This window comes from Cimex lectularius, unplaced genomic scaffold, assembly GCF_000648675.2.
Source record: "Cimex lectularius strain Harlan isolate CLEC.00 unplaced genomic scaffold, Clec_2.1 scaffold94, whole genome shotgun sequence".
NCBI lineage: Eukaryota > Metazoa > Arthropoda > Insecta > Hemiptera > Cimicidae > Cimex > Cimex lectularius.
This window is the reverse complement of record NW_019392668.1, coordinates 281,572-303,898: the sequence shown is the minus strand read 5'-3', so window position 1 is coordinate 303,898 and position 22,327 is coordinate 281,572. Positions and strand designations below refer to the sequence as shown.

General features: G+C 36.9%; 1 protein-coding gene across 2 annotated transcripts; it reads left to right on the top strand.

Moving 5' to 3' along the window:
• Nucleotides 1-589: 589 nt before the first annotated feature.
• Nucleotides 590-21,914, top strand: LOC106670257 (nidogen-1). 2 transcript variants are annotated; one of them, XM_014400434.2, is made up of 25 exons: nt 590-817; nt 5,511-5,792; nt 5,851-6,062; nt 10,002-10,099; nt 10,177-10,311; nt 10,365-10,598; nt 10,658-10,855; nt 10,907-11,128; nt 11,192-11,288; nt 14,959-15,131; nt 15,190-15,277; nt 15,334-15,503; nt 15,560-15,718; nt 15,892-16,143; nt 16,199-16,321; nt 16,476-16,598; nt 16,656-16,787; nt 19,159-19,274; nt 19,339-19,492; nt 19,559-19,678; nt 19,737-19,847; nt 20,930-21,101; nt 21,178-21,353; nt 21,410-21,518; nt 21,577-21,914. In XM_014400434.2, the coding sequence occupies exons 1-25, from the start codon at nt 629-631 to the stop codon at nt 21,692-21,694; spliced, it is 3,963 nt and encodes a 1,320-aa protein (XP_014255920.1). In that variant the 5' UTR covers nt 590-628; the 3' UTR covers nt 21,695-21,914. The 2 variants fall into 2 exon arrangements, with proteins under 2 accessions (XP_014255920.1, XP_014255919.1); XM_014400433.2 differs by having other exon boundaries at nt 10,171-10,311.
• The last annotated feature ends 413 nt before the right edge of the window (nt 21,915-22,327 follow it).

Sequence of the window (22,327 nt, the reverse complement as noted above, 5' to 3'; positions counted from 1 at the left end):
ACAGTCAGTTATAACAAAGTATAACAAAGGCAAAAATTCATATTCTAAAAAAATATTGTAAATTATTTAAATATATTTATTATCAACTACTAAGGTACGAAACCATTTTAATTTCAATCGTTGACGAGAATCAGAAGTTGACAGACCAATCCAGCAAGGATTGGCAGGCCGCAATGAGCAGTAACGATCAAAAAACAGGGTTTTCAGTCCGGAATCCAAACAGGGAAATCTCTCAACATGGCAGAAGCTTTTTAAGCACAAAAAAGCCCATATAAAATAGTGGCTTCCTTTTCGCCACTAATCGGTAAGTAGATGATACTTCAAGATATTCAATAAAACGTTCAGATGTTTTTGTTGATTTCATGGATTTTGACGATGTTAAATGGCCAAAAAGGAATTTTTCTTTGAACATTTCGTTTCTAGGCTAAGGTATGCTTAAAATAATTATGTTATTCCGCAAAGATATTTTTTTAAATATAACAAATACCGTTATTCGATCGAATTCTCTTCATTTAATAGATTATGTTGTACAAGATATTTTCTATGATTAGATTTATTAGACGGGGAGGGGGGCAAGATAGGGTACGACCTACGACCCCAGATTGTATCTGACCACTCAGTGAGTGCCATGGCCATGCTCCAGCTGCTCGTGGTCTTCTTCATCTTCCTAAGATTTGGACAATCCGTGCCAATAAATGATTTCTACGAGTACGATGTGAACGAGACGGTCGTATTGGAAAAAGTTGACGACAACGTCGAAGAGTTACACCTTTCACGGCCGATCAAGTATCTCACAGAGTACTACCAAAGGATTTACGTGAGTTTTTGTCTCATAAATTTCGACCACGGTCTACAAAGTACAAATTACAAGAAAATACTCTATGCTAACTTCAAAATATGTAAATAATATGATCGTTTATGTAATACTAAAAAATTATATTGTTTTAGGATATTCCTAATTGTATCATTATACAAGAATATTTATTTATTATTTGTGATTTTTTTTAATCTGTTAGCTTTGAAGGATTTTTAATGTTTTTATTTTCTCACTGCTTCTTACTTCACGGTCTGGTTTTAGAGCAAGACTACGGTTTTAAAATCCGTCTGTACTTACAAAGACTATTTAAAGCATGGATTGTGTAATTTTACAACTCGTAAAAACAGTGCCGATTAAAAGTACCAGTTTTGTGTTTGATGACTTTGGTCATTGATCAAAACAGGATATGAAATTATTCGAGAGCGTTTAACCCAGAATTATCTACCCTTAAACTTGTTAAAGGTCGCTTAAACCGGCCACACGTTTTATCAGTGGAATGTTTGCGAATGGGTGACGGAATCGAGAGGACAATAAACCTTATCTAGGCATTATTAGGTTTACTGGAAATCGAGCTATATAAATTTCGGCTTCCTGTGTTTCCTACGATAGATTGATAGCGGCGTTACGCTTGTTTCTCACAAATGGACACCGATCAATGTTCAAATGATGCAGTGCCCCCGTGAAGAGAAATTTTAAGAAAGTATAATGTTATTAGAATAAAAACAACCCGAACAGTCATTTAACAAATACTGATTATTTAAAAAAAATAAAATCTACAAAAAATTGTGATTCTCATATTCTTATAATAACACGACTGAATTTTTAGACATTATTTCAGTTCAATTACACAATAATTCTCATATTTTTATCCGTTTAGACAAATAAATCTATAAATACTGGTAACATCTCGGTTCAGTGGCCTGCGACTAGTTGTAAAGATAACGCAATCTGATATAATTATGATGATCCCCCATAGATTAAAATAATCCCTGATAACGTCGTGTTTCATTGCAACTTTTTTTCTGTTCATTGACGTTAGCATTTTATACAAATTTTGACAAAATGACTAATTAGTAAGGCAAAAAAATACAACATACACACCAAAAATGTGCTACACCCAAACAATTCGTCATACATGAGCACCTCGAATTGTATGAACGGCGAGATATACACATTCGGCACGAGGCAATTGATGGTCACACAAATCATAAGTACTACCTTTATTCTTTACATGTACATGTATAAAAAACATTAAGCATTGCATACTGAACATAACAGCTTGTAGAATCATACTTGACTGATACAAAACTTGTCCAGACCATTCAGTTGGAATATACAGAGCACAACAGACAAAATACGAGCAAACTCAATGCATATATATGATTGCATACATGACAGACTAACTTCAGGACCATTAGCCAATGGGGTATATAAGCAAAAAATCATAGCACAAAACAACGGATGAAACAATCAGTTCTTCTTTCCTCCATTGACCATACGGCCAATTTCATCATAATGACTCTTTGTACAAAATTGCATGGAGAACATTTTTTCTTCTACCATTTGCAATATATTCAGCTTCATCATGTTAAGTAAATTGTTTTGAAGTAAAGTTTCCATTTTCATCTCATCAAACTGCCTTTATTGACTTTTTGTCAATTTTTATTGATCGTTCAGTCAGTTTTATCATTTAAATAAATATTGTTCTCAAGAAATAGTTTTTTCCTTTGATCATACATTCAAATACGTCATAATGACTTTTAATCTAAAAATATCAATGAAGACTTTTTCTCCTTCCGTTCCGCACTCAGAAAATTTTAACATTTAAAAAATTTGTTTCCAAGAAATTTTTCTTCCATTGGCCATACCGTGAAATTTATCATGTTAACAAACAATTGTTCACATGAACTTTTTTCTTCTACCATTGATTAGACAGTCAGTTTCAACATAATTACTTTTTATCTAAAAAAATTCTTGGAGACATTTTTTCTTCTTTCGTTCACCACGTGACGTTAAAAAAAATGTTTCCAAGAAGTTTTTTCCTCTTCCATTGACCACAAAGTGAAATTCATCATGTTAAAAAACAATTGATCACAAGAAATTTTTTCTCCTTCTATTGACCATACAGTGAATTTATCATGTTAAAAAACAATTGTTCACATGAATTTTTTCCTCTTCCATTGATCAAACAGTCAATTTCAACATAATTACTATTTACATATCTAAAAAATTTCTTGGAAGATATTTTCTCTTCTTTCTTTCACCACGTAGTCAATAACATGATGCTAAAAAATGGTTCACAATAATTTGTTTTTCTTCCATTGACCATAGTCAATTTCATCAGGTTAAAAACAATTGTTCCCAAGAAATTTTTTCTTTTTCCTTTGAACACGTAATCAATTTTAACATATATTTTTGTGCAAAAAAATGGAAAGGAAATTTTTATCTTTCTATTGACTGTACAGTCAATTATAACATAATTACCTTTATAAATAATATTGCTGGCAAGTCATTGTTTTCTTCTTCCATTGAACATGTAATCAATTTTAACATAATGTCTTTTGTGCAAAAAAAAGTTCTAAAGGAAATTTTTATCTTTCTATTGACTATTCAGTCAATTACAACATAATTACCTTTATAAAAAGCATTGCTGCCAAGTCATTTTTCCATCTTACGTTCAACATATAATCAAACAGTCAACAATGAAATTCAATCGTAATTATTGTACAACAAAGTCCGAAAATCTTATTCTAAAAAAATATTGTAAATTACCTAAATATATTTTTTATTAACTAGTAAGGCCCATGACGGGACTATAATTGCCCTAGAATCACCAAACCATTTTAATTTCAATCGGTGATGAGAATTAGAAGATGACAGGCCAATCCAGCAAGGATTGGCAGTCCAAAAACATTTCTGTGAAGACAGTTTTTCTCCTTCCTTTCATCATGTAGTCAATAACATTATGCTAAAAAAATTGTTCTCAAGATTTTGCTGGCAAGTCATTTTTTCTTCTTCCGTTGAAGTATAAAAGCTCATTTTGAAGATGAACAATTTCATCCAAGAAATATCTCTGAAACAGTTTTTTCTCCTTCCATTCACAATACAGTCAACCTCATCATAATGACTTTATCAAAAAAATGTGCTCTGAAATAGTTCTTTCTTTTTCCATTGACCATACAATCAATTTCACCATGCTGTCTTTATGCAAAAAAATTACTGGGACAATGTTTTTTTTCTATTTCCATTGTCCATATACTCAAAAGGAATTGAAATAGAGAATAAACTAACCAAATTGATCGGGTGCGTAGAAAAATACATTTGTCAGACAGGAAAAAAAAATAATGATCTCAAAAAGCCAAAAAAGTATGTGGCCACGTAGTCCGCGATTCAAAGTGAGAAGTGCAAAGCCTTCAGGCTGCAAGAGCCTTCCTGGATTAGGCTTCTAACTTCTTAAAAAAAAAAATTTAAAAAAATTCACCTTTTCATGCTCATTAACAAAGACATTAAAATTAACAAAGAATTTAATATGGCATGGATTAGAGCTAATGCTAGTATTGCCCATAATGAAAAAATAGATGGTTTGGCCAAACAAGCAGCGTCAATAGGGAAGGAATCTACGTTTCTACGAAATTATACGGATTTAATAAAATATATTAACAATTATAAATATTTACAGTTGGAAAAAGGAACAATATAAAATAAAATTCTACTTTAGTTGGAAATTATGTTGATAAACACGTTAGCAAAGACTTATGTAAGACCGTACGCAGACTTCGATCTAACACGCCGTGGGCGCATAAAAAAGAAAATAGGCCAGAGATATGTGCGATTGTTGTTTGTACTTTAATCAATGGAACATGTTACAATTATCTACGAGGCACAACAAACAATGAGAAGAATGTTTTTAACCAGTAAACCACTATCTGGAACTATCATTTGGAGTGATGTCCTAGAGAAACATAAATATTTATAAATTACTTTTTGATTAAAAACAAAACAAAAAAACAATGAAGCATAATGTGTAAATAGAAATTTGCAACGGGTGGGCGATAATAGATCTTATAGATTTGAATGACCAGGGTACAGATTCTTAAATTTGTTGGTTCATGTGGTTTTTTTAAATAATAAAGTAAAAACATTATTTATGAGACGTTTCGGGAATTTACACCCAATATTAGCAATCTATATTGCTTATAAAAATCCATAAGTATAACATTAATATTCACATTTTACATCAAATTGTTAAAAACTTATCTTTACTAATCTATACTATTAAATTAATAATTTACTACAATATTTTATTAAAAATAAATAAGGTAAAATAATATTGTGTTTTAATACAGCCAATAAAAGATACTAGAAAGATAAATAAAAATAATGATCGACTAAATTAATTGTGATGAATGTAATAAAATAGACATCCGTCAAACAAATAAATATGGGTAACCGGTCAAAGAATCACAGTAATGATAGCAAATATTAAAACCAAAACACAACCCTTTTTTTAAAATATAAATTGTTCAAAACATATACCCAATTTAAAAAATCAAAACATTGCTGCCATAATGATAATTCAAATGTCGAAAGTTAAAATAACTAAATAACTCTCTGGGCAGGTTTTGGACTTTCATCCCTGGAAAAATGTTGACAGAGTCGGAGTTTATTTAAACATTTCTCATTTTTGTTACAGATAGACAATAACGGTCTTGTTTCTTTTGCGGCCACGGACCCGGAATACCAGAACCTTTTGTTTCCTCTACCTTTGCCCGCCATTGCTCCATTTTACAGCAATGTCGACACAACCGGTTCTGGAAAGGTTTACGCGAGAGAGACGACAGATCAGCGCCTGCTCGACAGATCGGCCCATACTATCCGCCAGCTTTATCCAAATCTGCCGGCGGAATTTGATCCCAAATCGATGGTGGTCGTGACGTGGGATTCTGTCGGTTATTACAATAACAAATGGGACAAGGTATCTGCCTCCAGCAGCGTACGCATGCCGTAAAATGCTAAATTCACCCCGTTTCCAGGTAAACACATACCAGTTGATCCTTACGACAGACGGCGAAGAAACCTTCGTTGAATTGCTATACGCAGATGACGGGATTCAGTGGATTCAGGCAGAAAACAAGCACGTACCCTTCGAAACGGACATACGAGCCCAGGCTGCACTGATTCTACCGAACGGTAGACTCTTCTCACTGCCAGGCTCTGGAACGGTGCAAGTCAATTACTTGAACAAGTGAGTGTGGAAAACAAAATAATGGTTTTGGAAAACATCAATCTACAAAACGTCCTAGCATGTTAAAACTTTAATAGGTTTAGCAGTTACCATGGAACCTGGAATGCCAAAAATTAGTTATAGAATTGTTAAAAATTAGAAATTTTATTTTTTGTCGTGTTTTGTGGATTCTATGATTTTATGGATACTTAACTACTTGGATACTTTACTTCTGATAAATCCGTTTAGAACAAAACAGGACCCGTTTAGAAATGAGAGGTCAAATAAATCTGGATCATTTTGGTACGCCACGTGGCGGCGGATAAAAGTACTATAGAGGGTAAAATGTACTATAATTAGCCTTAAGATAAGAACCACTGATTTGTAATGTTGAAACATTTAAAAAGGTCGAGATAATCTCGTCCAGCTTAAATGATTATAAAAATAATTGCATTCATTTGCATTGTAATTATTCTTTGAATCTCAGGCTAAAATAACCATTTTTGTATATGGATTTCAGTGCTTTACGAAGTGCCCTCTTTGAAATTATGACAAGACTTGGAAATGGTTTTGGTTATTCAATTAGGTCTCATACGAGAAGACAATTTAGTTTTTAAATAGCGAGAGCAGACGACTAAGGCAATTGTTCTTATCTTGATTACATTTTCGGCATTTTTCTCTTCTCTGTGTATTGCTGGTCGTGTCGTGAAAGGATACGGCGGGTGTCAATGAGCCGGGTGAGTTTTGAAGTCAGTGTCAGTGAGGAAGTAAAGGCGATTGAGAGCTAAGTCGGATGTTGAATGAGAGATGAGTGCGAGGTGTTGAGAGGGTCCTTTGCTCTCGTTACAGTACCATGAGTGTGGATTGTGAAAACTCATCAACGTGTCTGATTTGAGCCAATTGAGTCCTACTTGAAACAGGATGCAGATTTCTCATTGACTGCTATTTGGAAGAGACAATCAATGTCGGGGTGGTGGTGACCGCTAGTAGTTTGCCTGGTGGGCACATTAGGTCACCGAAGACAGTACGTATTATTTTTCCTAGCTACAAGTAGGGAGGAAGAAGTGAACAATAATGGACACACCATTAGGAGCTGTAAGAGCTTCAAATATCTAGAATCTCTTGTATCAGATGGAAATTAAACCAATTAAACAAATGCCACAACTGATCCCACATGCCTTCTTGCGCAGAAATGGACCCTAAATTCCAAGCATTGCCTCAAACTGTAAAAATGATTATTTACAAGAATCATTAGACCAGTGGTGGCTTAAGAAACAAGTGTTGTATGTTGGCAAGGAGAGTGAGATGATCGTAAAGGTCTTGAAAATCTTCTCCTTGGTAAAGGAACAGGTATAGCGAATTTGAACAGATCTTTGGCGAGATTGTTATGTTTACCTATGGCGGGCAAAGATAAAGAAAACAGACTTGAGAAATTCTACAAAAACTCTACGAACTGCATGTCTTAGCATTAACGGCGATACACATTTTGTTGTTTTATCCACGGCTCACAATGAAAGATATTAGAAAAAATCGTGTTCATGTGTTTTTGTTTCATTTTTCGTACGTTTCAGGTTGTTGGCTCATCTTCAGCAGCCTCAAATGGTCTTATTCTTGTTTTGTACCCCAACAACCTACGACATTCCTTCTAATATCTTCAATTAAGTGAAGGCATCTTTCAGACAAGTGTAGTCTTTCCATTGAAATTCATTCCGAGAAAAGAAAGCTGATTGGAAAATAAAGAAAAAAGATACTAGAAAAGAAAATATTACGGGCATAGTAGAGAGGACTTTTGAACATCACATGACTTTCGGTCCGACCACAATCATCTTTCAAGTCGTAACTTTCCAGAAGCATATGAAATAAATCATAAACAGGCTGGAAAAGAGCTCTCCAAGCCAATGAGATTACCTCAACCTGTATGCATCTGCCTGCATATCCTAAGAAAACAAGATTCCCGGTTGTTGGGCCACTTGGGGGCACCTAGAGCACGTTTGGCCCTGGACTGTTGTGAGTGGACTTTTCCATAGGTCAATATGCTGTGTAAATGGCTTTTATCCATATCCATAAGAACGGCCGTACTAACGTAAAAGAGTGAGTCCCCTATATAGCTGGTACACCTGGGTGGCCTCCGAGACGGCGGCGTTGGTTGGCCCGTCTGTCTGGGTCCCTATTACGTTATGGCTAATTGGCTAATCTGCTAACTAAACCCAGGAAAAAACTATACACGAAATCATGAGGGATTTACAGCCAACGAGACAACAGATAAACTTGCTAACAAAGGATCCTCGGAGCAACCCATAGGCTCAACGAGCCAAACCATTCCCTTTATTAAAAAAGAAAAATTCTTCCAGGAAATGAGTAAGAACAAATCGGCACAACGACAGTTTAAATGCTAATCCTAGGGAAATTCCTACGTCTACGGAGAAAAAAGAGACTGATATAAGAGCATCTAAGAACTGGATGAGAGTTCACTCAAAGATTGAAGGTTAAACCGAGAGTTAAACAGAAGACGTGTGTGATCGACATGAGCTGGGGTAGAAAAGAAAGATGGAAAATGCACAGAACTAAAACATAATCAGAGTGATTCCTTGAGCTATAGCGCCGGTTGTCTATTTTATCTATTTCAAAATGTTATTGGGTTGTCCGGAAAATAATGCAGGATTTTAAGTTTTCATTAAAAAAAATCTATATAAAATATTCTGTTTACGTTTACAGGATTACTCATTNGAAATTATTTTGATTAAAGAACATTGCTTTAAAGTAACTAGTTTCTTTTTTTTTGTTTAATACCAAAATCCTGCATTATTTTCCGGACAACCCAATACATTTTATACAGGTTGAGTCATTTTTGGACGCACCATTGGAAAATCAACGCGGGTGCGTTTAAATCTGACTCGAGGCTTATTTCCTTTTATTAATACGTTAATAAAAGAAAGTGAGTCAATTTTCGGTGCACCATAGGAAAATCAAGGTTGATGCGTCTAATTATCGGCACATTTTATTTTGTTAGTCTCGTACCAAAAAATAGGCGAGTCACTTTTCAACGCACCATTCGTTACAAATTAATTTTAGTAGGTTGGAAGGAAAAGAAACAAAACCAATATTATTAAAACATTATTCAAACACAATGTAAAAATTAAAAAAAAATTCTTTACAAATTAATTTGATTATGGTTTAAGAGTATTTTTTTCGTCCGATCATCGTTTTACGATAGACTAGGCTACTGTGTTGCAGCAAATGGAGGTCTGTTCGAACAATTATTATAATGATTTTGAACATTTTTGATTTGCTAACAAAGGAGATTTTTACATTTATTTAATTTTTTTAGTTTGTCAGAAAAAAGGAGATTGTTATGTTTATTTAATTTTTTTACTTTACCAGAAAAAAATATTCTTAAATCATAATCAAATTAATTTGTAAAGAATTTTTTTTTAAATTTTTACTTTGTGTTTGAATAATGTTTTAATAATATTGGTTTTGTTTATTTTCCTTCCAACCTACTAAAACGAATGGTGCGTCGAAAATTGACTCGCCTATTTTTTGGTACGAGACTAACAAAATAAAATGTGCCGAGTCATAATTAGGCGCACCTACGTTGATTTTCCTATGGTGCACCGAAAATTGACTCACTTCCTTTTTTTAATGTTAAAATCAAAAGAAATAGGCCTTGAGTTAGATTTAAACGCACCAACATAGATTTTCCTATGGTGCACCGAAAATTGACTCACTTCCTTTTTTTTATGTTAAAATCATAAGAAATAGGCTTTGAGTCAGAATTTAAAGCACCAACGTTGATTTTCCAATGGTGCGTCAAAAAATGACATCCTGTATATGTTACCATGCATTGGATACTTCGAAGAACTCAGTGTTTTGTTCTAACGTGTTATTCTTTCTTGATCGTTTTTAATGTAAACTGTCTTTAAAAATTATAAATTTTAAAATTAATATTTCTTATTGTAGGAGAACAAATACTGGGACTCCTGGACAGTTCGTTTTCAGAATCGGAAACATCAACGAAGATCAAGGAAAAGTTGAAGAACCACATAATTCAGACCATAGTAAAACTTAAATCAATGGACTTGCTTTTATTGGCCAATTATATTTATATGAAAATGAAAACCATTCATAGTTTCAGAACGACCACCAGCGACTTGTGAGGAAGGGAGATCTCTGTGTGACGTAAATGCTCAGTGCGTTGACTTGCAGGCTGGATTCTGCTGCAAATGCTACGAGACCCATTACGGAAACGGATTTTCATGCATTCATAAAGGTTGTCAATTTATACCAAAGCGTATGCAAATCGACATGATTCTCTTCTTGCAGCTGTTCCCAGGAGAATGCTCGGGAAGGCGAACGTAAACTTAAATGGAATTGTGCTGAACAACTTGAACTACCAGGGGTACATAGTGGTTCAAGACGGAAGGGTTTATGCAGCCTTGGATCAAGTGTCGAGGCGCATAGGCCACGAAATGAAACTGCTTTCCGTACTTCCAGGTGTGCCCGGTTGGATGTTTGCTCAACCGGCGGAAGGAGCTGTCAACGGTTTCCAACTGACAGGTAATCTTTATTTTAAAACCCGACGTTTAGTCCACTTATTAAATCTGAATTTGAATCAGGAGGAAAAGCCGAGCACTTTGCAGAAATACGCTTTGACAAATACAACTCCGTTAGGGTGCACCAGAAATTTGAAGGGCTGGACGCTTTTGAGCGCTTAATCGTCTCGGTTGACATAACGGGGAGTGTGCCAGTCCTCGGTCCCGATACGGAAGTCTTACTTCCCGACTTTGTTGAAGAGTACACAAGAACAGATGAAGGTAAATTAATAAAACTATGATTTCCAGTGCTCTCATAAACATTTTCAATAGGCGAATACAGATCACAATCCACGCATTTCGTCGACTTTAATAATAGAGAACGACTTGAAATATCTGTCGACCAAACTATCAGATTCAAAGAGAACTGTCCAACCGAACATGGTGACGTCCCACCTCAAAGGCTCACCGTGACAAAAAGCTTCGTGAGTTACGACGAAAATAAGGAGATTATCGTGAGACTTGCTTCGTTTTACAAAATTTCAAAATCAAGCGGTAAGAGAGTTTGATAATATATTAACGGATACAAATTATATGTTTAATTAAAAATCGTTTCAGACGTCATCGATCCCTGTATTGAAGGCCGAGCGCAGTGTATCGCCAATAGTTCCTGTATCGCGGACGGCCTCGCTTTCAAATGCGTCTGCAATCAAGGGTAAAATCTTATTTATATATGTACAAAATTAATCAGAAAATTTAGCATATCCTGCTTTAAGATTAGTGAACATTTTTAGCTAGAGGTTTCTTCTCACCAATTAAAAACAAATGGCTTTAGTTTTACTTGTCCAAAGTCGTTAAAGGAATCCTTTTAAAATGCCTAATACCCATCCAACCCATCCTAGATTTACGTAATGTTATTCCTCCACACAAATTTGGCTTACGTCCTCTCATTCCACGATTCAGCAATGTTTCAGAGTTGTAGACACTTTTTGACCTTTACTTTAGAGGCAGAGAGTACTGCTTAGGTGCATTCCCATAGTCATGTCCCAATCTTTCGACAGGGTCTGACATCTTCGAACTAATGCCTTTATTATGTTTCCCACTGGGGTCTTTTAACATGGAGGTTCTTTAGCGTGCGCACTTGGCACATAGGTCTGATCACACGTTTAGATTATCAAGTTAGGAGGGATTCACCCCGCGCACGGAAAATCTGCTTCATCCGTGAGGATCGGTGTAGAAGCCCACATCATCCTGCAGCATGCTGCCGACATGTCGACTTCTCCCGCTCGCCCCTTCCGAGGTGGTGGGTTAACATTGTGCACTAAACCGTGTGCCGCGGGTAAAGGGATGCCCAAAAGGGGTCGAAATGTATCGACCAAGTCTCCCACGCACTCCCTAGATAGAGAAGACAACTCTATCTCCTTGTGTGTTGGGACTCAGCCAGCGTCGAAATCTCCGGATCCACTCCGAACGCGGTTTCGATTTTCGAGGAATCTCTAACCACCCCCTAGAGGAGACCATACCTTCAGTAAACCATCACCGAAAAACATCCGACCCCGTCCACCATTCCTCACCATTCGAGGGACTCCGTCAGCGCAGTCATAGCCTCGTCGTTGGCTGTACGTTTCGGTGGTCCGATCGCTCCGATTCCCCCGAAGTCGGGAGGTTATTCGGTGGTCATACGCAAGGGGTCCACAGCCACGAAACACAACGTCATCTCTTGGTCTCCGCTAGGGGACCTACCCCTTATTATCAAATTCTAAAATCCTTTCTAATCAACCGTTGCTTTAGAGTGGGCACGACGGCATCGAGTCAGACCGATCAACCGCAAGAGAGTATCTTAGCCCCATCCTACGTACAATTTATACTGCTGACCTACCAATACATCCCAATTAGTATACCATCCTACGGGGACGATAATGCAATTTTATCTCCTAACTCAATCTTATCCAAGAAACATTGAATATCCACGAGCATCTTGAACCCATTGAAGAATGATGTAAAACGTGGAAGAGATAATTGAACTAGGATTAATGTGAACAAATTACGTTCACGGTAAACAAACATACTTAGCCACGTCTATACGCTAATAGTTAAGAACTACCGACATGTACACAAGTAAAATACTTAGGGCTATACTTTGACAATAGACTGACATGGAATCCTCACACAAGATCCAAACGGCAAGAACTGAATTAGACAATTTGGACAATTACTAATACTTTTTGGACCGAAATCAGACGTGACGGTAAAGAACAAACTTATGGTGTACAAAACAGCACTATCTTGACGTACAGCGAAGCTGTGAGTACCACCAAGCCTTCTAAAATCCAACAAATTCAAGCATAACAATCAAAAGTCCTCAGAATAATTCTCCAACCTCACTAACATGGTTCTTCGCCAAAGAATTGATCTGACGCTTCCTCCATTCTTTCAGGCCATCCTAACCCTACTGCTCAAGACCTTTCCACTACCTCTCATCCCAAGAACCCTCCACCTCTCCCTTAACCAGATAAAAAACTGAGAGCAAGCATTGGCTAGCTTTTCGTAAGACGTGACCTCCAGGTACAGTAAAATCAAATTTGCACTACAATTAACATTTTATGAGATAATGAGTTGCGGTGGATTTAGTGTACTAAAGTTGTGAAAGATTGGACTAACCTGATAAGAGAAATATCTCCAATACAATTGAGAATCGATTCTGGAAAATAGAGACTTTTTAGTCCAATTTGACATGTAGAATAACCTTGTGTATCGACGTCTGTTCATGAGGACCCCTATACATACACTCTAACATAAAATTTCTGTTATATAAAAGCAAAAATAAACCTATTTTTACAAAATTGGGAAGAAAAACCGTACCTAAAAATGACACAAATCTTAAAGCAGGATAGCTTCATCTTCTTTTATTTATATATAAAGTGAGCTCATATAATTTTACATAAGAGAGTATAATTTAAAATTTTATTTGTATTCGAATGAAGCTGTTTTATAACTGTGCAATGGCTACAAAAATACGAAGACGATTTTGCGTTTCCAACTTCTCTTTTCAATGTCGTCTTTTTTCCAGTATCCAGGAAACTTAAAATTATATAGAACCAGATGTTTTTCAACTTCTCTCACCAATAATAATTTTACCTATTGATCCTGTCTTTAAAATCATCCGAAACCTCGATTGCTGAGTTGCGTGGATTTGATAAGTAACGCGTTGTCAGCTTCGTCCCATTCATTTATATTGAAAGTGACTCATTACGAACTGGTAACTCAAGTCACTAATCGGTTTCTTTTGAGAAGCTCCGGGTGTAGACGGTCTAAATCGCATAGATGAAAAATAAACACGCGCTTATCCATCCAACATTTTATCTTCTTAATGATTGATATATGTCTGTTCGTGTATTTGTACTTGTCCGTTTTTTTTTTTAGTTTTTATTTCTTGCTATCTGTACAAAATATACATTGAGAAAATAGTTTACTTATATAGAAATCTGACAGATATGTCAGACCAGGAGGCAGTGGGGAGAGAAACCGACCAGTGCTGGAATACTCTTTTATTTAATAGGGTGAGTTAAGATAGGACAGACGAGGCCATCGTCGTTTTAAACCGCGCTGAGGATTGCGACGTCAGACGTTGAGGAAAAAGTTGGGGCTAGTGGGTTAGGGAAGAAGGATAGTTCAGACTGGAAATTGAAGAAGCGTGTTCGGATAAGATCTTTCACGAAAGGGATTTTAAGATCTTTATTGGTCGTTTGATGGGAGACATGGAAGGAATCTTTGAGGATACGGCAGAAAATTTTAGATTGAAAAGATTGAATTCGTTGGATATTGCATGATTTGCCCGAACCCCACACTTCAACTCCGTAGGTCTAAATTGTCATGAGTGTTTTGTAAGCGGTTAGTTTGTAATGTCTGCTTAGTGTTGATTTATTCCCAGTAATCCATATCTTTTGTTAGGTTCTTGCCGTTTTAGTCTTTTGAGTGGGTTCCATGTAAATCCTACTAAGTAAAGTCAAGGTAGCGGACTTCGATGGTGGTACTTCCTTGTTGTTAATGTGTTTGAGCGTAAACGTAACTTATTGGCTTTTTTATTCGTTTAACTGTTGCAGACTGCACAAGTCGGTAATGAGGTTCAGATGTTGTTGGATTGCTTCTGTTGCTAGGATAGGATTGGAGATCGTTAATAAGATTGAGGTGTCGTCCGCGTAGGTTGACTTGAATGTTTGGATGTGTGGGTACGTCAGCAGTGTCGGTGTAGAGGATTGGGCCTAGGATACTCCCTTGTGTTCCTTGTTTAACTTTTATATCGTTATAAATCTGACCGTATGATTCCTGAATACAAAATGAACCGATTCAAAGTTATCGGAACGTCCTAATTACAAGAAGTATAGATTTCAGCCGTCAAATTCTGATTACTCGGGACACAGTACGGGGTGTGTGGACGTAAACGAATGCAACGCTGGGACCCATTTCTGCAGTCCAAATGCCATTTGCGTGAATGAAATCGGCACTTACACCTGTCACTGCAATAGCGGTTACTCTGGCGATGGCAAATATTGCGAAGGTAAGCGACGCGCGTCCGTCTGATACGGCAATTTAATTGATACAACCGATTGTTTCAGCTGTCGAGAGCCAATTACCTCCTCACATGACATGCCCTAGTGCATCGTTTTCAGTGAACGATCTCAACTTCTGCACATGCGACGTCGGGTAAATACGCCACAATTAGTCGTACGTAACATTTAACTCTAATTACCACATTTTAGGTACAAAAAGTATTTTTCGTCCGAAGTCAATAGTGTTTCGTGTGAAGATGTCGACGAATGCGCCGAGGAAAGTAATCCTTGTGGAGACAAAGAATGTGTCAACTACAATGGCGGTTACGATTGCAGATGTCCTTTTGGATTCGAAGAAGACGAGAACGGTGCATGCCAAGGTTTCTTTACTACCGTGTTTTGACGACTGGAAACGATGTAACATAGTTTTGTGCAGGTGGTGCTTGTTCGGGAATACAATGCCCGTCTGGGCAGAGATGCGTACCAGACGATAATCAAGGGTTTCTTTGCGTCTGCGAAGAAGGGTACACGGGTACCGCTCCATACTGCACACCAATCGGCGAAGAAACTACGGAACACAACACCGGTTACTATGGTAGTTTTTTTCGCCCAGTCTATTTTTGCTAAATTATTAAACTTTACACTAATTTTGTAAAGTGTAAAACCACAGAAATATCACATTTCCCATAACGAAAGTCTCTATAAATTCAAATTACTCATTGTATCATTTCATTTTAAAACATTCAACATTCTACTTATTTTTTTTAGACGAGTGTCGTTCAAATTCACATTGTGAGGAGAACGCGAGTTGCGAATTCAACACATCGACCAATGTAAAACAATGCCAATGCGTTTATGGATTCACCAACAACGGATACACGTGCGTTCCTTCGCCGACTAATAAAGTCATCCCTCGCACTTGCCTGAGAGACGAATGCTGGTGTCCACCGGGATACGACGACGACGGAAATCACTGTGTCCAACAGACCGTCGACCAGACTACAGTTTCAACCGTCGAAGGTATTGTACTTCCTGATGTCTTTTATGGAACTAAAACAAGGTCAAACCATTGCAGAATGTCGAACTGAACAGGACTGCCACGAGGATGCGGAATGCATATTTATGAGCAATGTGGGGGCTTACAGATGCGTGTGCAAACCGGGCTATGAGGGTGATGGATTAAACTGCCACCAAATGGGTAAGCTGATCTAATTTTATATCCCCCGGCAAAATATCTTCCTCTAATGTCTACTCTTAGACAATTTATCCAATATTTATTATTATTTATATATAAATAATAATATAATATTTATGTTATTGTATCCCATTTTGCCTATACGGTCTTTTTTTAGACATATCTTGTTTCGAGGCCGATATATGCCATGAAAACGCAAGTTGTATTCCGGACGATGGGAAATACATATGCATCTGCCATAACGGATTTGAAGGAGACGGAACCGTTTGCTATCCGAAGAGTAAGGCAATTTGACAAAACTACCGTAAACAGAAGAAAAAAGAGTGTTTGATTTTAGATGAATGCGGTGAAGATTTTTTCTGCCCTCATCACGCTCATTGCGAGTATAACGAAAAGAACGAATATCTGGAATGCGTCTGTAATTTCGGATATAAAAAGAGCTCGGCTGGCGATTGCGAACCTGTTGAAAGTAAGCAACCTTGAGTAACTTTAAAACCTTAAGAAAATTTGCGGACAACAGTTGACAGACCAGCCAGATTTTTAATTCCAAATTAGAACACTTGCGTCACAAAATATTTCGAATTTCACACAATTTGCGTTGTATGGCCAAACTGTTAAACATTTTCGATTTAATAAGACAGATGGCATACTAATTACAAATTGGTACCAAAAGCCAATGAACACTGATCGATACCTCAATTATACATAACACCACCCATTACACAATATTAAACACGGCGAAGGTATTCTTACACAGAATCATATCTGTAAGTCACGAATCCCTTTATCTAAAAAATATTCAAAAATAAAAACAAATCTTACATAACAAAAACTACTCTAAAAACATAATCAAAAACAATTGTAACCTAGTACTACTCAAAATCACATCCCAATCACTCAAAATCCAACCAAATATACATGTCCATTCCATTCGTCCACACATTGTCACAGAAATCAAGTAAATTTCTCTCCTCAGAACACATTAAAATAGCTTTTAAAAATTACAAAACAGTACACACACTTTTTCCCAAAGTCAAAGACCTAACACCAACACCCTGCAAATCCGATGTAATTCATAAAACTAATTGTATGAACTTTACAGCTACATACATTGGAATTCCATCACAATATCTGGAAAAACGAGAAAAAACAGCAAATCTATGACTGTAAACCAAAAACCGATCCCACAGCATAGGCCACACACATTATGAAAATAACACAACTTTGATTACGACAAAGTACAAATACTAAACGCAGAAAAAAAACAAATACAAACACAACTTTCTAGAAATGATTTGTGGATTCGTGAGAAGCGGTCAGGAATGAGGTAGTCTAGAAAAACTCTTTTTTTTTTCTTTTTTCCCCCGAAGTTTCGACATTTATTCAGGTCTCCCTCAGGGCCCGTGTACATTACCAAACATATGTTGATTGTAAAAAATAAGTATACCACACAGATGTTCTAATAATATAAATTTTAAACCAAGTATTTCATACTCAAAGTGTGGTGCTGTGCTTGTGGTGTCATATTGGTATTGCGTGAAACTGGTGTGAAATTAGTATTCCGATGTTTTTATATGATAGTAGTTGCGGTAAATCTGGAAAATTTTCTTTGATCATAATGAAAGTATGCTCTCTATCACAATCATATAAAAACAGCAGAATACAAATCCACGTTCACAACAGTTTCACACAGCATCAATATGACACCACGAGAATAGCACCACACTTTATGTGAGTATGAAATACTTGGTTCAAAATTTATGTTTACATCTGCAATTGTATTTTTTCCAAATTAATATACGATTTGTAATATATCTAGGCCCTGAAGATGATCTGAATAAAAGTCGGAACGTCGGCAAAAAAAATGAAAAGGGTATTTATCTAAACTACCTCATTCATGACCTGTCCTTACGAATCCACAAATTTTTTTTAGAAAGTTGCTTTTTTATTTTTTTTTCTAGCGTTTAGTATTTGTACTTTGTCATAATCAGATTTGTGTTATTTTCATAATGGTGTGTGGCCAATGCTGTGAAAATAACAAATTATGTTCGATTGGTTTCGCGTTTATTTCATGCCTGGAATATGGTTATGAGTACATCGCTGAAAAAGACCAATGTTTACAATGCTTGTTCGATACAAATGATAAAATCGTTAGATTTAGGTTCGATCCCCCCCCCCCAGTTGTCTTGAAGGTCTTATCTTCATCAGAGGTAGTATATATATATATATATATATATACATTGTTTCTAAATACGTCTTAGAAGTACGTTCTAGTTCAGTCTCTGTTCTTAATTCCACTTAATTTTAAATTCTTTTCAATTAATTAAGGTTTTGGTTGAGATAAAAAAGTCAGTGTCACAAGCGAGATTCGAACCCACGATCTTCGGCTAGATACGCCGCTGCTCTACCACTTGAGCTATCGTGACATCGATCCACATGGAAAATTCAAAAAGGTGGGGTTGAGATGGGAAGTTAGTATCGGAGTGGATCGATGTCACGTTAGCTCAAGTCGTAGAGCTGCGGCGTACTTAGCCGAAGGTCGTGGGTTCGAATCCCGCACGTGACACTGACTTTTTTATCTCAACCAAAACCTTAATTAATTGAAAAGAATTTATTTGGTCAAGTGGACCACGAAGTCTAATAAACTTAATTTTTGAATACAGACTAGTCGAGAATCCGTTCCTCAGAAGGTGTTTCTGTTTAATTTGTTCAATTGACCTCTTTGATGGCTGTGATCTTTTATTGTTTTACTTCAGTTGTTAGACCGTCTATCTTAAAATACAGTACCATGTATAATTTGATTTCATTTATTGTTTATTGTTTTCTTTTCGGTTCCGCAGCTTGCAGAGAGGGCTCCTGTGAAGTACGCGGTTGCGACGTTGAAAACAACTGCTCACCGTTTGCAGATTGCGTCTATAACTACGAAGAACGCGGCTATCGGTGCTCGTGCAGAGAAGTATTTAGCCGAGAATCATTCCCGATTGATTATAATCATTGCTCATGGGTTCTTCCTGTTTTAGAATTACGAAGGAGACGGTCAGGAATGCAATGAGAAAGTCACTTGCAGAATAATGCCGGAGTTGTGCAGCGAATATGCCACGTGTGTGTACTTGGATCTACAGTACCAGTGCAAATGTAACGAAGGCTATTTCGGAAACGGATCGTATTGCAGAGGCAAGAGACTTTTATCAGTGGTACGATTACATGGAAATGTTAATGGAAAACAATTCTTCGTTACAGAGGCCACAAAACAGAACGAGCAATTTTTATTGGTCACCAAAGGTGGATCGATAATCAAGCTTCCTCTCGGCTCTTCTTCCATTGGATATCCGATCAGAATCCTCAATCAAACTGCTATCGGTAATTTGGATTTTACTAGAATGACATGTAGTGAATTAACTTGATTGATTGCCAACAGGGATTGCAACGGATTGCGTTGAAGGGAAGGTGTACTGGAGCGACGTTTCTGGCAACAAAATATACAAAGCTAATTACGATGGCTCAGAACTGGAAGAATTTTTAACAACAGGTATTATAATTATTTAAAAGGATGTTTCTCCACAGTAATTCACAGGGCTAATTAAATTAATGTCGATGTTTGATCAAAGTTCTCCTATAAAATAGCATGGTTGGCGACGTGATAAATTTTCTTTTTTCCAAGATCAAGGAAAAGCCCTAAATTTCTTTAATGTTCAAATCTGTATTTGTTAGAGTAAATATCTTTGTCCCGTTACTCCTTGATCCACATTTTGACACTAAGGTTCAATGCGACGACTTTTTCATTCGCTTGTCCCAATCCACATGAAAAACACAGCAAAACATCACGTTACCAAGTTAACCTTATTTTCATTAGAGACAACATATCTCAAAATGACTGGAGGCAGATACCTGCCTTTTCTACTAGTTTTATTCACCGGTTCACCGACGAAAGGGATTTCTTGTTAATATCTGCGAAATAGAGAGGAGTGGTGAGGAGTGGAGAGGCAGGGAGTAGGGGAGAGAGAGAGAGAGAGAGAGAGAGAGATAGAGGAGAGAGAGAGAGAGGAGAGAGAGAGAGAGAGGAGAGAGAGACAGAGAGTGAGAGAGAGAGACAGAGAGAGAATGAGAGAGAGAGGAGAGAGAGACAGAGAGTGAGAGAGAGAGACAGAGAGAGAGAGGAGAGAGAGAGAGAGAGAGTGAGAGAGAGAGACAGAGACAGAGAGACAGAGAGAGAATGAGAGAGAGACAGAGACAGAAACTGAGAGAGAGTGAGAGAGAGACAGAGAGAGAGAGAGAGAGAGAGAGAGAGAGAGAGAGAGGAGAGAGAGAGACAGAGAGAGACCGAGAATGAGAGAGAGAGAGACAGAGAGAGAATGAGAGAGAGAGACAGAGACAGAAACTGAGAGAGAGTGAGAGAGACAGAGAGAGAGAGAGAGCGAGGGAGAGAGAATAATGGGAGAAAAACGAACTGTGCAAAAACTTTTTAAATTATTCCTTCATTTTTACTTTTTTATGTTAGTAGTTCTTGGTTAGATAAATTTTTAATATTTTAACAAAATTAATTTAAACAACATTATAATGTACAATAAGGAAGTAAGAATGCACAATTACCATGTTTATTTCAAACTTCAGTCAAGTCACCAGAAGGGCTTGCGTTAGACTGGATCCAAAGGGAATTGTTCTGGACCGACTCGAGCACACAATCTGTTTCTTCCGTGCGCATCGATACAAAAGGAGAAATCCGAGAAATTATAAAAGAAAATCTCTCGAACCCCCGAGGAATAGCAGTTCACCCGTGGAGAAGGTAAACCGTAAACGATTTCCAGCCCGATATTCAATTCTAGTAGTCGGTATTTAATGAACTTACGTTGGCAATGTAGAAAAGTGATTTGGTCAGACTGGTTCAGACAAAAACCAACAATCGAATGGGCCAATTACGACGGGAGCGGCCGAGAGGTATTGGCTTCTAAGCCCGATATCAACCTTCCCAATTCACTGGTCATCGACTGGGAAACCGACGAAGTCTGTTGGGCGGATGCGGGGAAAAAGTCAATCGGTTAGTTGAATGATATTTTAAGATTTGTCGGAGGTCATTAATAAATTTCGTTACAGGATGCTTACATCTGGGTACGAGAACTATGAGAACTGTTGTCCCCAAATGCAGTTATCCTTTCGGAATAACCGTGACGCCGGACAAATACTATTGGACGGATTGGAGCACGTAATACGGAATTGAATTATTTACGATAAAAACGCGAGCTCAAATATTCAATTTTCAGGAAAAACGTGGAGACAGCGCCAAAACAGACCGGCAGCCCATTGACGTCGATACAGGTGAAATACGGAGGACACGACAGATTGTACGGCATCGTCGCTGTGAGGTCTTGCCCGAATTGAAACTCACCATAATTTTGTTTTGTGTTGAACGTATTGTAATATATTGGTGGTTATTTATTTTAAAAAGGAACTTTAACATCTTTTTATAGGGCAAAATTTACAAAATATACTGTATACAATGTTAAAACAAGCATGCTGATATTACTAAGAACATTGAATTAATATTAAAATGTGGAATAATTAATTAAGAAAACAAAATAAACGATTTTTTATTTCTAAAGGTGAACTTTTTCTTTGGATAAAAACCACTTCGTTAAACAGATTCGGTAATCCTTTGGGAAAATTTACGCTGGCATATAATAACCGGGTAATCGCCATTTACCATCATTCATACCGAGGTAAGGAAAAAGAGCCGATATAGATATAAGAATATACAAATCAACGTACTTTTACACAGGGGAGATACGTTTCCATTGCAAACAAGTGCAAATTCGTCGAAAAAGTTTATCTCTCGGTTTTTCGCTGTTATCTCGCTTATTTAGAACGTTACGAGCTTACTTCTTGCACCAATCGACTTACAAAGGCGGTTTCATTGAAAAAAGTACAAATTCGTCAAAAAAGTTTTTTCTATAATTTTTTCGCCGTTATCTCGTTTATTTCGAGCGTTATGAGCTTAATTCTCGCTCCAATCGG